Source organism: Pogoniulus pusillus, chromosome 14 (genome assembly GCF_015220805.1).
Source record: "Pogoniulus pusillus isolate bPogPus1 chromosome 14, bPogPus1.pri, whole genome shotgun sequence".
Taxonomy (NCBI): domain Eukaryota; kingdom Metazoa; phylum Chordata; class Aves; order Piciformes; family Lybiidae; genus Pogoniulus; species Pogoniulus pusillus.
In genome coordinates, this window is record NC_087277.1 from 30,460,001 (window position 1) to 30,473,783 (window position 13,783).

At 53.0% G+C, this 13,783-nt stretch overlaps 1 protein-coding gene across 1 annotated transcript in view; it reads left to right on the forward strand.

Moving 5' to 3' along the window:
• HNF4G (hepatocyte nuclear factor 4 gamma) overlaps window positions 1-12,370 on the forward strand; it is a 34,821-nt gene extending 22,451 nt beyond the window's left edge. Inside the window, exons 5-10 of the mRNA XM_064153992.1 lie at window positions 1,578-1,733; window positions 5,533-5,620; window positions 7,231-7,383; window positions 7,588-7,824; window positions 8,650-8,772; window positions 12,176-12,370. Coding sequence (XP_064010062.1) covers window positions 1,578-1,733; window positions 5,533-5,620; window positions 7,231-7,383; window positions 7,588-7,824; window positions 8,650-8,772; window positions 12,176-12,294 — 876 coding nt within the window. The 3' untranslated portion in view covers window positions 12,295-12,370. The remainder of the gene's footprint in view (window positions 1-1,577; window positions 1,734-5,532; window positions 5,621-7,230; window positions 7,384-7,587; window positions 7,825-8,649; window positions 8,773-12,175) is intronic.
• Window positions 12,371-13,783: the final 1,413 nt, after the last annotated feature.

The following is a 13,783-nucleotide window of genomic DNA, read 5'->3' on the forward strand; positions in this document are numbered from 1 at the left end:
AATGTCACTATGTATGGACCCAAGCCAAGCTCATGCAAGGCCAAGTGCAAGGTCCTGCACCTGGGTCAGGGCTACCCCAAGCACAAACCCAGGCTGGGTGAGGAGTGGCTGAGAGCAGCCTGCAGGAGAAGGCTTTGGGGGTGTCAATTGGTGCCAAAGTGCCCAGCAGCCAGCACTGGTCACTGGCAGCCCAGAGCCAGCTGTGTGCTGGCTGCAGCCAGAGCAGGGAGAGCAGCAGCACAGGGAGGGGATTCTGCCCCTCCAATCTGCTCTGCTCAGGCCTCACCTGCAGCACTGCCTCCAGCTCTGGAGCTCCCAGCACAAGAAGGACCTGGAGCTGCTGGAGAGGGTCCAGAGGAGGCCATAAAGATGCCTGGTTTTGTTCCCTTCTCAGGCTTGGCTTTGTGTTGGCTTCACTGCCCAGCACCAGAGCCAGCCTGGTTTTGTTCCCTTCTCAGGCTTGGCTTTGTGTTGGCTTCACTGCCCAGTGCAAGAGCCAGCCTGGTTTTGTTCCCTTCTCAGGCTTGGCTTTGTGTTGGCTTCACTGCCCAGCACCAGAGCCAGCCTGGTTTTGTTCCCTTCTCAGGCTTGGCTTTGTATTGGCTTCACTGCCCAGCACCAGAGCCAGCCTGGTTTTGTTCCCTTCTCAGGCTTGGCTTTGTGTTGGCTTCACTGCCCAGTGCAAGAGCCAGCCTGGTTTTGTTCCCTTCTCAGGCTTGGCTTTGTGTTGGCTTCACTGCCCAGTGCAAGAGCCAGCCTGGTTCTGTTCCCTTCTCAGGCTTGGCTTTGTGTTGGCTTCACTGCCCAGTGCAAGAGCCAGCCTGGTTTTGTTCCCTTCTCAGGCTTGGCTTTGTGTTGGCTTCACTGCCCAGTGCAAGAGCCAGCCTGGTTTTGTTCCCTTCCTTGAAAATCATTAAGAACCTGAGGCTTTGGCTCGGTGGTGGTGTGAGAGTGGCCCAGGTTCATTTGCAGGCAGATGCTCCTCTTCTTGTTTCCCAGACCACCATCCAGTGCAGGTGGTGCAATGCACACCCCTATGCCCTGCACTTGCCCTGCACCAGCTGGGGTTCAGAGCCTCTACTGCCCTTTGGTCAGGACAAAGCATTCTTCTGCAGGCAGCACAAAGCTCTTGGCTGCCTTCAGCAGTGAGGGATACCTTTCCTGTCACTAGCAGATCTGTCTCTCTCTTTGCCCTTCTTGTTACTGTGTGCCCCTAGGAGCTTCTTTTTTGCCTGACATGAGGTAAATGCCAACACTCTGAAGGCAACAACCCCCCTAGCCTCTTCCCCTGCAAATAATAAAGGCTCCAGTCCATTTAAACCCAGCATTGTGGAATGAGAAGGGGTTGGATCATGATGCAAACACTGCAATTGTTTGCTTCCTCTCATGCACGGTGGTCGTGAGGTGAAACCAGCTGTGGTCTGTGTGTAGGTTAATGGTCCATGTGTGCAAGGAATTTCTCCAGTGCATGCAGGATGGCTGCTGCTGGGTGTTTGCTGAAGTATGCTGCTAAGCAGTGAAAATGCAATTAGGTGAAATGTGACATTGCCCTTTTTTTTCTCTCCCTGTCTGGGCAGATCTCAGTCCCCAGCCCTGGTGCTAGCACTGACATAAGTGTTAAGAAAATTGCTGGTATTAGTGATGTCTGTGAATCTATGAAGCAGCAACTCCTGGTCCTGGTGGAATGGGCTAAATACATTCCAGGCTTCTGTGAATTACCCCTGGATGACCAGGTATGAGAGGAGACCAAAAGCTACTGTCCTGTTATTGCTGTGACATTTAAATGCTGTGATGAAACACTCTTTGTCTGGTCACATGGAGCTGGGAGAAGCCATTGGGAGGCAATAGGTCCCTGTGAGGAACAGGATGCCCAGAGAAGCTGTGGAGGCTCCAAGCCCCACAAGTATTCCAAGCCTGACTGGCTGGGTCCTTGAGCAAGCAGGTGGAGGAGGAGGTGTCCCTGCCTGTGGCATATGGGGACTGGACCTGGAGCATCTTTGCAGAACCCTTCCAGAGCAAACCATTCTGTGCTTCTATGTTGGAAAATAATCCAGAATCTTAAGTACTTTAGAGGAGTAGAGACAAAGAAGTTATAACAAATTCCCCTTTTCCATTTGTGACAGCCTCTTCCTAAGGGGCACTGTGCAGTTAGCTCTAAATTAAACCAGCTGCTTTCCAACAGAAGCTTCCTGCTCTGAGAATCAGCCAGATCTGCAAACCACAGGGCAGGCACTCTAGATAGGGTAACTCCACTGAGAACCTGAGGAGTCTTAACACACAGAATGGTTTGCACTGCAGGGAGCCATAAAGTTCATCCAGTTCCAACCCTCCTGCTACAGACAAAGGCAAAAGTATCCCTTGGTGCTTTGCAGGATCCCAGGATCCCAGGCTCACAGCATGTCAGAGGTTAGAAGAGACACAAAGAGATCATCCAGTCCAACTCCCCTGCCAGAGCAGGACCACACAATCCAGCTCAGGGCACACAGGAACACATCCAGACAGGGCTGGAAAGGCTCCAGAGAAGGAGACTCCACAACCTCTCTGGGCAGCCTGTGCCAGGGCTCTGGGACCCTTCCAGTCAAGAAGTTCCCCCTTGTGCTGAGCTGGAACCTCCTGTGCTGCAGCTTCCATCCACTGCTCCCTGTCCTATCCCAGGGAGCAGTGAGCAGAGCCTGTCCTCCCCTCCTGACCCCCAGCCCTCAGAGATTTAATTGATTCAATCCCCTCTCAGTCTTCTCTTCTCCAGACCAAGCAGCCCCAGGGCCCTCAGCCTCTCCATCCTTTAGGAAGCACTGGTCCAACCCTTAAAAAAAAGGATTTCTTGCCAGGAGTTCTTTAAGGAAATAGAGGCCAGGGCTGAAGCGTTGAGCAGTTGTTAAAAGCAAAGGGAAGTGAAGAGCTGACAAAGAGCAAACCACTGCCCACAGTCTGAAGAGCTTCATGCTATGAGTCAGGTTTCTTCTCTGGTGACAGCAGGGGATAATTCAGTGTAATCTGGCTTTTGTTTGTGAGGGTGAAAAGCTGTTTGAAAGGCTACAGAGATTTTTAGGTCAAGGTGCAGAAAAGAGACACTGATAATACCAAATGTGATGTTGGTCAACAGCTGACTGAAAACAAGCCAGGGTGTGTGCAGGTGGCTAAGGAGGCCACCAGCATCCTGGCCTGGATCAGGAGCAGTGTAACCAGGGAAGGACAAGAGTGCTTATCCCCCTGCACTCAGCACTCGTGATCCACCTTGAATGTTGGGTTCAGTCTAGGGGCACTCTCCCCAAGAAGAACACTGAGGTGCTGGAGCCTATCCAGAGAGGGAAAACAGAGCTGGGAAGAGTCTGGAGAACAGGACTGGGGAGGAACAGCTGAGGCACATGGGAGTGTTTAGTGTGGAAAAGAGGAGGCTGAGTGGAGACCTCATTGCTCTCTGCAGCTCCTGAGAGGAGGCTGGAGCCAGGTGGGGTTTGGCCTCTTCTCCCTAGTAACAAGTGATAGGATGAGAAGTAGTAAGAAGGATGGGTGGGCAGAGGCCAAGGAGATGAGATTGAAGTGCAGGGTTCTGCACTTTGGCCACAACAACCCCAAGCAGCACTACAGGCTGGGGCCAGAGTGGCTGAGAGCAGGCAGGCAGAGAGGGAGCTGGGGGTGATGGGAGAGAGGAGCTGAAGAGGAGGCAGCAGAGCCCAGGTGGGCAGCAGAGCCAATGGCACCCTGGGCTGGCTCAGGAGCAGTGTGGGCAGCAGGACAAGGGAGGTTCTTGTGCCCCTGTGCTCAGCACTGCTCAGGCCACCCCTGGAGTGCTGTGTCCAGTTCTGGGCTCCTCCATTGCAGAGAGATGTTGAGGTGCTGGAAGATGTTTGGAGAAGGGCAGCAAGGCTGGGGAGGGGCCTGGAGCAGAGCCCTGTGAGGAGAGGCTGAGGGAGCTGGGGGTGTGCAGCCTGCAGCAGAGGAGGCGCAGGGCAGAGCTCATTGCTGCCTGCAGCTGCCTGCAGGGAGGCTGTAGCCAGGTGGGGTTGGGCTCTGCTGCCAGGCAAGCAGCACCAGAAGAAGGGGACACAGCCTGGAGCTGTGCCAGGGCAGGTCTAGGCTGGATGTGAGGAGGAAGTTGTTGGCAGAGAGAGTGATTGGCATTGGAATGGGCTGCCCAGGGAGGTGGTGGAGTGGCCGTGGCTGGAGGTGTTGAAGCCAAGTCTGGCTGGGGCACTTAGTGCCATGGTCTGGTTGGTTGGGCAGGGCTGGGTGCTAGGTTGGACTGGCTGAGCTTGGAGCTCTCTTCCAACCTGCTTAATTCTATGTGAGGCCCCAGGTTACACCAGGGGTGGTTTGGGTTGGATGTGAAAAAAACCTTTACTGCAAGGGCTCTGAAGCACTGGCACAGGCTGCCCAGGGAGATGGTCAAATCTCCTTCCCTGGGGATGTTTCAAAGAGGCAGAGATGTGGTGCTGAGGGCCATGATTTAGCTCCAGCCTTGGCAGAGATAGAGAATTCAGTGATCTTGATGGTCTTTTCCATCCAAAATGATTTTGAGTCTATGAATTCACTGCCACAGTTCATTCCAGTCCGTTGGAGCCTTTAGAGTTAAAATTCCAGGAAAGAATTTCATTGGGCCCGAGGAATTAACTGCAAGGATTGTAGGTATTGCTTTGCAGAGCATGCAGCTCAAAGTCTGGACCAAAAGCTGGAGGCACAGAGCAGGACAATCCATCTCGAGGCACTGTCAGTGCAGTGTTGTGGTCTTTAGGTTGACTCAGTGTGTTACACGAGGATCAGAGCACTCTCAACGTGAGCCTTCATCATACACTCAGCAAGGCTGGGACAGCCCTCCAAGATCATCCACTCCAGGCACCAACCCAACACCACCACAGCCACTAAGCCCTGTCCTCATGTGACCTGGCCACAGGTTTCTTGAGCACCTCCAGAGATGGGGACACCACCACCTCCCTGGGCAGACTGTTCCTGTCCCTACTCTTGCAGCAAGGAAATGTTTCTCCATAGCAAACCTGAGCCCACCCTGATAGGGCAACAAAGCTGGTGAAGAGCCTGGAGCACAAACCCTATGAGGAGAGGCTGAGGGAGCTGGGGTTGTTTAGCCTGGAGAAGAGGAGGCTCAGGGGTGACCTTATTGCTGTCTACAACTACCTGAAGGGACACTGTAGCCAGGTGGGGTTGGCCTCTTCTCCCAGGCAACCAGCAACAGAACAAGGGGACACAGTCTCAAGTTGTGCCATGGCAGGTCTAGGCTGGCTGTGAGGAGGAAGTTGCTGGCAGAGAGAGTGATTGGCATTGGAATGGGCTGCCCAGGGAGGTGGTGGAGTGGCCGTGGCTGGAGGTGTTGCAGCCAAGCCTGGCTGGGGCACTTAGTACCATGGTCTGGTTGATTGGATAGGGCTGGGTGATAGGTTGGACTGGATGATCTTGGAGGTCTCTTCCAGCCTGCTTGATTCTTTGAATATGCTCATGCCAACATGAATCCTCATTTCCCTTGCCCTTACTGGAACCTGCTCTTTGCCTTCTAATGAGTCTGCTGTGTTATCTCTCGAGGTTGCCCTGCTCAGAGCCCATGCTGGGGAGCACCTGTTGCTTGGAGCAGCAAAACGGTCCATGGCCTATAAGGACATTTTACTCTTAGGTAAATATTGGTTTTGTTTTACTTAATAAAGATGCTGTAGTGCAATAGCAACCATGTAATCACTGCAGGGAGAGAGCTGCTCTGGCACAATCAGAGCAATGCATTCTCTGAATGCTCCGTGGCACAGTGCTCCAGCAAGAGCAGGGGAACAGCCTCCTGTGACTTAGTGCAGCTCAAGGAAGAAGACATTTGTAGATCACTTTGCCACTGCATCCATCTCTGGTGTAGAGATAAAGGCCTGCTCGCTCCATACTTCTGTATTCCAAGGTGGACTTGTGCCTTGTGGACCAAGCAGTCCCTGCTGGCCTACAGACATGCACGGATCTGTGACTGGATAAGAACCAGAGTTTTGCAAACAAACTCTGCTTGGGATGACAAAAGAGAGTTATTGCTTTAAAAACACATTAATTGGATTAAGCAAGCTGTAATGGGCCTTGCAAGGTAGGCTTCATTTGGTATGGTACAGCAAAGTCCTTACAGCATCCTGGGGTGTGTTAGCAGGGCTGTGATTAGTAGGTTCAGAGAGGTTCTCCTCCCCTTCTCCTCTGCCCTGCTGAGGCTACATCTGGAACATTGTGTCCAGTTCTGGGCCCCTCACTTCAAGAAGGAACCTCAGGAAACCACCCGAGAGAGTCCATTGCAGAGCCCCCAAGCTGCTGCAGGCAGTGAAAATCTCCTGTGAGGCCAGGCTGAGGGAGCTGGGGCTGGGAGCTGGCAGCAGAGGAGCCTGAGGGCTGCCCTCAGTGCTGTGCTCAAGCTGTGCAGGGCAGTGTCAGGAGGACTCAGCCAGGCTCTGCTCAGGGCTGGCCAAGGGCAGCACAAGGGGCACTGGGTGCCAGCTGCAGCAGAGGAGGTGCCACAGACACAGGAGGGGAAACTTTGTGAGTGTGAGGGTGCTGGAGCCTGGAACAGGCTGCCCAGAGAGGTTGTGGAGTCTCCTTCTCTGGAGGTATTGAAGCCAAGCCTGGCTGAGGCGCTTAGTGCCATGGTCTGGTTGATTGGCCAGGGCTGGGTGATCACAGAATCATAGAATCAGCTACTTTGGAAGAGACCTCCAAGCTCAGCCAAGCAACCAGACCATGGCACTAAGTGCCTCAGCCAGGCTTGGCTTCAACACCTCCAGGCACACAGACTCCACCACCTCCCTGGGCAGCCCATTCCAATGCCAATCACTCTCTCTGCCAGCAACTTCCTCCTCACATCCAGCCTAGACCTGCCCTGGCACAGCTTGAGGCTGTGTCCCCTTCTTCTGTTGCTGCTTGCCTGGCAGCAGAGCCCAACCCCACCTGGCTACATCTTCCTGCAGGCAGCTGCAGACAGCAATGAGCTCTGCCCTGAGCCTCCTCTGCTGCAGGCTGCACCCCCCAGCTCCCTCAGCCTCTCCTCACAGGGCTCTGTTCCAGGCCCCTCCCCAGCTTTGTCACCCTGGAATGTGTTGGGAGAAGGGTGCTAATCTTGGGGATGTCTTCCAAGCTGATTCTCTGATGAATGGCTGTGGTGGTGTTGGGTGGCCAGATGGACTTCATGATCTTAGAGATCTTTTCCAACCAAAGCAATTCTCTGATCCTATGTTCTTTCTCCTGACGTTCTTGGTGCTCTTTCTCTCCAAGGCAACAATTACATCATCCACCGCAACAGCGCCGAGGTGGAGATCAGCAGGGTGGCCAATCGCATTCTGGATGAGCTGGTTCGGCCCTTCCAGGAGATCCAGATCGATGACAATGAGTATGCCTGCCTGAAAGCCATCGTCTTCTTCGACCCAGGTACCCTTGCCAAAGAGCTCTCTGCATTATTTGACGGGTGATGGGATGGAAAGTCATTTCAGCTGCTCGAGCTTCTGCTCACGTTGTGTAGCTGGATGGAAAAGAGCAAAAATGGAAAAGACCAAACCAAACCAAAGCAAAGCAGCAAATTGCTCCTCCCAAGTCATAACCTGCTTTGACTTTAGGTGTTTGCCATTTTGCCAGATGCCAAAGGCCTGAGCAATCCCATGAAGATCAAGAACATGAGGTTCCAAGTGCAGATCAGTTTAGAGGATTATATCAACGACCGTCAGTATGACTCTAGAGGAAGATTTGGAGAGCTTCTTCTCCTGCTGCCTACACTCCAGAGCATCACTTGGCAAATGATCGAGCAAATCCAGCTGGTTAAACTGTTTGGGATTGTTAAAATTGACAGCTTGCTCCAGGAAATGTTACTGGGAGGTAAGCTGGCAACTTGGTAAGCTTGCTGCCTGCGCTCCCTTGAATCTGGTGTGCTGGGCTCTCGGAGGAATTGTTGTGTGAGCACTCTAAGCACTGCTGCACTGAACTTTGGCTCAACTGGTGGTTAGCTGAAGGCCTCTTCCCTTGCTGCTCACCCTGTTGAGTCAGTCCTGCAGGCTCGAGTTGTGCTGTGTACTTAGAGTCACAGTATTGCTGAGCAGTTTGGGTCGGATGGGACTTGAAAGATCATCTAGTTCCCACTCCCCTGACGTGACCATGGTCACCTCCTGCTATGCCAGGTTGCCTAAAATCCCATCCATCTGGGCTTGGAGCCTCCAAAACTTCCTTGAGCAACCTGTTGCAGTGCCTCACCACCCTCATGGGGAAGAATTTCCTCCTCACGTCCCATCTTGGTCCAGCTTCTTGCAGCCATCTCCCCTCCTCGCCTTTGGAATTCAGTCCCTCTCCAGCTGTCTTGGAGGCTCCCTTCAGATTCTGGAAGGCTGCTCCAAGGTTTTTTGGAGCCTTATCTCCAGGCTGAACAATTCATGGCATCTCAGTCTTTGCTGGCTCTCATACAATTCCCAAGGCAGATGAAAGAATCCGTGGGAGGATTTGTGGAATCCACTGTTACTGCAGTCAAGTCAGCAGCAGCAGGCAGAGTGCTTACAGTGGCTGACGCCTGCTGACGTTGGTTAATGAGTACCCAGAGACAATTACTCCAGCTGCCAATCACAATATTTGCTCTGCAGAGCTGTGATTATTGAAGTCTACGTCCCTGGCAGCAGCATGCTCTTCCTGACTGTCATCTGCTGACTTTTGCAGGCACTGCTAATGATGCCACTCATCTGCACCACCCAGTGCATCCTCACCTGGCCCAGGACCCACTCACTGGCCAAACTATCCTCATCAGCTCAATGTCTGCTCCTGTGCACACAGAACAGATCTGTAAGTCCATGCAAGTCATGCTCTTGGCCCCACATTTCAGTCCATGCACTTCATCCTCCTGGCCTCACGTTTCAGTCCATGCACTTCATCCTCCTGGCCTCACATTTCAGTCCATGCAGTTCATCCTCCTGGCCTCACATTTCAGTCCATGCAAGTCACCCTCCTGGCCTCACATTTCAGTCCATGCAATTCATCCCCCTGGCCTCACATTTCAGTCCATGCAAGTCACCCTCCTGGCCTCACATTTCAGTCCATGCAAGTCACCCTCCTGGCCTGGATGTGCTCCTGCATGCCCTGCCCTGACTGCCCCTGCCCTGACAAGAGAGTTGCACATTTCACTGCCATCTTCACCAGTGTGAATTGGAATGCTGGTGGCCTGCCAGTGCTCTGAGTGTCACAGCACCATTCCAGAGCCAGCCCAGGGGTACTGGGGGTCATATAATAATTAGCTGAAGCCTTCTTGTCTTGGCTGCTGTCCTGGTTTAAGCTTCCCAGAGGCCAAAGCCTAACAGAACAATGATCTATATAGGATACTCTCCCCCCTTCCCCCCTTTGGAAAGAAAACAGACTTAGGTATAGAGAGTGAGAAGGGGTAAAACACCCAAAGAATAGACTTGCTCTGCTTTGGATGTTGAAAGGGAGGCTTTAACAGTAAATAAAAAAGAGGTATTTAAGGCAAGGGGAGTTACAAATAAACTATAGGGAAGGGAAGCTAATACAAAATACCAATCTGTGTGGCACAGTCGACTTGCTAGAGGGCAGGGATCCATCCAGAGGGAGCTGGAGAGGCAATTCTGCCCCTTGGCTCTGCTCTCCTCACACCCCACCTGCAGCCCTGGGGACAGTTCTAGAGCCCCCAGCACAAGCAGCACATGGAAGTGTTGGAGGCAGTGCAGAGGAGGCCACCAAGATGCTGAGAGGGCTGCAGCAGCTCTGCTGTGAGGCCAGGCTGAGAGAGTTGGGGCTGTGCAGGCTGGAGAGGAGAAGGCTTGGAGGAGCCCTTGGAGTGGCCTTGCAGGATCTGCAGGGGGCTGCAGGAGGGCTGGGAAGGGACTATTGAGAAGGTCTGGGAATGGCAGGAGGAGGAGGAATGGGTTTGAAGTGTCAGAGGGGAGATGTAAAGTGGATGTTAGGAAGAAGTTGTTTGCAGTGAGGGTGGTGAGACACTGGCACAGGTTGCCCAGGGAGGCTGTGGAGCACAGAAGCACCCAATGTGATCTTTGATCTTTGATCTCATTGGGTGCTTCTGTGCTCCACAACCTCCCTGGAGGTGTTCAAGGCCAGGCTGGATGAGGCCTTGAGCAACCTGTTCTAGTGGGAGGTGTCCCTGCCTGTGGCAGGGGGTTGGAGCTGGCTGGCCCTTGAGGCCTCTTCCAAGCTAAGCCATTCCATGATTCTCTGTGTGTGTACACACAAACCCAGACTGATGGCAGTGGATGGAGGCAGATTCAGGAGGTGGCTGTTCTGCCATGTGCCTGGCTGGCCAAGTGGCAAAGCAGGAGCAGCTGAAACAGGAAGGTCCTGTCAGGGGAAGCAGAGCAGAGAGAGAGGAACAGGACATTCCTCTGCTTTTATAGGGGTCCAAACAGGAGGTGGGAGTGGGCTAACCATTGCACCTGGGATCAGGTTCAAGACCACCCCTAAGCGGCATCAGGAGGACCTGGGGTCAAGTTCAGACCACCCCCAGGAAGGGTTAACCCTTAAGAGCTGCTCAGCTTGTTAACTCAGTCAGTTAAGCCCAGCTTGTGCTGTGTCCTTTGAATCAGAGTCACTGAATGGCTTGGGCTGGATGGGATCCCCCTTAAAGATCATCCAGTTCCCACTCATGGTGCAAGATTCCAGATTCCCTTGGAGTCAGTGAGGGTGACCTGACAGCAGAGGCCTGGTGAGAGCAGTTTTTTTGATCCAAGGAGCCTTGTGTGAAGTGTCTTGGTCACTTGTGCCTTAAGGTGCTTGGTTGGATGAGAGGAGGGAGAGCTAGGAGGGAAAAGGAGTGAAAAGAAAGAGAGTGGAGAAGTAAGAAAGAAAGATATCAGCACCCTTGGGTTCAGCAAGGTCTCAGGGGGTTGGTCCTAGCTCTTCAGCTATGGGTGTACATCCAGAGAGGGCTTCTGTGAGAGGTGCAACACCTGCCCCCCAAATATTGCTGTCCCCTTGTACCCCTCAGGTGTGGGGTGGTCTCCCCAGGTCACACCAGGAGGCTGTGCATTGCCCCCTCCAGTGCGATGCCCATCGTAGGCCTTTCCATGCTGGGTTGCAGTGGTTTAGAGTCAGCAGCTGAAGGAAAACACAGAATGCTACTTGGGCAGAGCTCTTCTCTTCCCACTCCCAATCCATCTGTCCAACAGGTCTGGCCTGTCCCCACAAAGGAGGTGGTTGAGCAGCCACTGAGACTTGCTGCCCCTAGGCAGGCCTTGTCTCTACAGAGCAGCTATTGCCTGAGACAAGAGAGTCAGGCTCAGAGCCACCTCAGCAGTCCCCACATCTGCCAGAGCTTCCTTTCAGAGCAGTGCTGTCCCCATGTGTGAGAGGAGCTGGCTGCAGTGCAAACCAAGCAGTACAGCACCACAGAACGCGAGGGCTTGGAAGGGACCTCCAGAGACCATCCAGTCCCACCCCTGCCAGAGCAGCACCACCCAGGGCAGGGCACACAGGAGCACATCCAGGTGGGGTTGGAAAGGCTGCAGAGAAGGAGACTCCACAGCCTCTCTGAGCAGCCTGCTGCAGGCTCCAGCACCCTCACACTGATAAAGTTTCCCCTCCTGTTCCCACGACACCTCCTCTGCTCCAGCTGGCACCCAGTGCCCCTTGTGCTGCCCTTGGCCAGCCCTGAGCAGAGCCTGGCTGCATCCTCCTGACACTGCCCTGCACCAGCACTGGGGGCAACCCTCAGGCTCCTCTGCTGCCAGCTCCCAGCCCCAGCTCCCTCAGCCTGGCCTCACAGGAGATGCTCACTGCCTGCAGCAGCTTGGGGGCTCTGCAGTGGACCCTCTCAGACAGTTTCCTGAGATTTCTTCTTGAAGTGAGAGGCCCAGAACTGGACACAGTATTCCAGATGTGGCCTCAGCAGGGCAGAGGGGAAGGGGAGGAGAACCTCTCTGAACCTACTAACCACACAGTGCCCTGCTAATCCACCTCAGGATACCACTGACCTTCCTGGCCAGTAGGGCACATTGCTGGCTTATTTACCCTAAGTAAAGATGCTTAGAAGCATAGAATCACAGAAGCAGTCATGGTTGGAAGGGACCACAAGGAGCAGCCAGTTCCAACCCCCCTGCCTAGAGCAGGCTGTCCTCAGCCCCATCCAGCCTGGCCTTAAACACTTCCAGGGATGTGGCCTCAACCCCTTCCAGGCTCTCTAATCAATCAATTAATTAATTATTTCTCTTCTCTTCTCTTTCAGCAACTCCAGAAACTCCATTACCTTCCCCTCCTCAAGGCTCTGGGCAGGAATACAAAATGTCTACAAACCAAGCTTCAGTCATTGCACAGCAATCTATTTTGAAACAAAAGCCTTTGTGATGACCTTTCTATTTCTTATTCTTCCTTCCTTCCCTTCTTCCCCACTTCTTTCCTTCCCCACTTCCTTCCTCTCCTGCCTCCCTTCTCTCCTTCTTCCCTCTCTCTCCCCCTGCCTCCCTCCTTTTTATGCACTAGCTGAATGGGTAGGACACTTGCACATTTGAAATCTCAGGATACTGAAGGGAATTCTTCCCTCAGCAGCCACTACTGTGGGGGAGAACTCCTCTTGATTTGAAAGTGATGCTCACTGTTCCGACTGCCACGGGCAGCTTAGGACACAGCAGGCTGACAGAAATGTATAGAGCTTGATACTATTTTTAGATCTTTGAACTGCACAGATTCATTTTTTATCTCCTGTTGTAGTTGTTGTCTTAACATTATTGCTGGTGTAGATGTGTATGTGGGTTTCGTGTCGTGACGGCACTGGTTAGCGCTCGTTTAGCTGTGAACTGTAGATGGGAGCAAGGGGTGATCAGAAAGCCAAGATTCCACTCCTGAGGAAGCAGCAGGCTGCCAGGCAAAGCAGGTGGGGAGAAAATACTGCATGGACAGACAGCCATATGAAACCAGCTGGATCTGCAGAACCATCTCTTCCAAGGGAAATTGCAATCAAGCAGTTGGATCCTTCCTGTGTGAATCAATAGAGTCTGCCACAGGCATGCATGTTTGAGGGCCTCTGAGAATCTGCTGTGGGCAAATGTGCTTGAGGACCTAAAGCCAGTGTGGACAGTGATGTCTACAGCAGTCACCTACTCCAGAGATCAGTCACTGACTCTATTCAGGCAAGCAGTTGGATCCTTCCTGCATGAATCAAGGTTTGCCATGGGCATTGCATCTTTGAGGGCCTCTGAGAATCTGCTGTGAGCAAATGTGCTTGAGGACTTGGAGCCAGTGTGGACAGTGATGTCTACAGCAGTCAGCTGTTCCAGAGAGCAGTCACTGACTCTAGCAGTCACCTATTCAGTCAAGCAGTTGGATCCTTCCTGCAAGAATCAAGAGGGTCTGCCATGGGCATTGCATGTTTGAGGAGCTCTGAGAATGTGCTATGAGCAAATGTGCTTGAGGACTTAGAGCCAGTGTGTACAGTGATGTCTACAGCAGTCACCTCTTCAGAGAGCAGTCAGCTGTGCTGGAGAGCAGTGGTTTGCATTTATGGCTTTAGAGTTTCTGCCCAGAAGCTGTGTGAGAGAAGCAGAAAAGAAAACCTTAGGGTTTGCTGAACCCTAAGGGCAGAGTTGGGAATCTTAATGGGTGGTGCCTGGCTGCAGGATAGCTCCAGGAGGGATGCAGCAAGGGAGGGGGCAGATCCAGTACATGAAAGGAGCCTGAATAAAGAGTTGGGTAAGGACTTTTGACAAGGGCTTGTAATGCTAGCAAGAGGAGCAATGGCTTTGAATTGGAAGAGGAGAGATTGAGAATGGAAATCTTTCATCACATTGGGTGATGCTCTGCTCCACAACCTCCCTGGAGGTGTTGAAGGCCAGGTTGG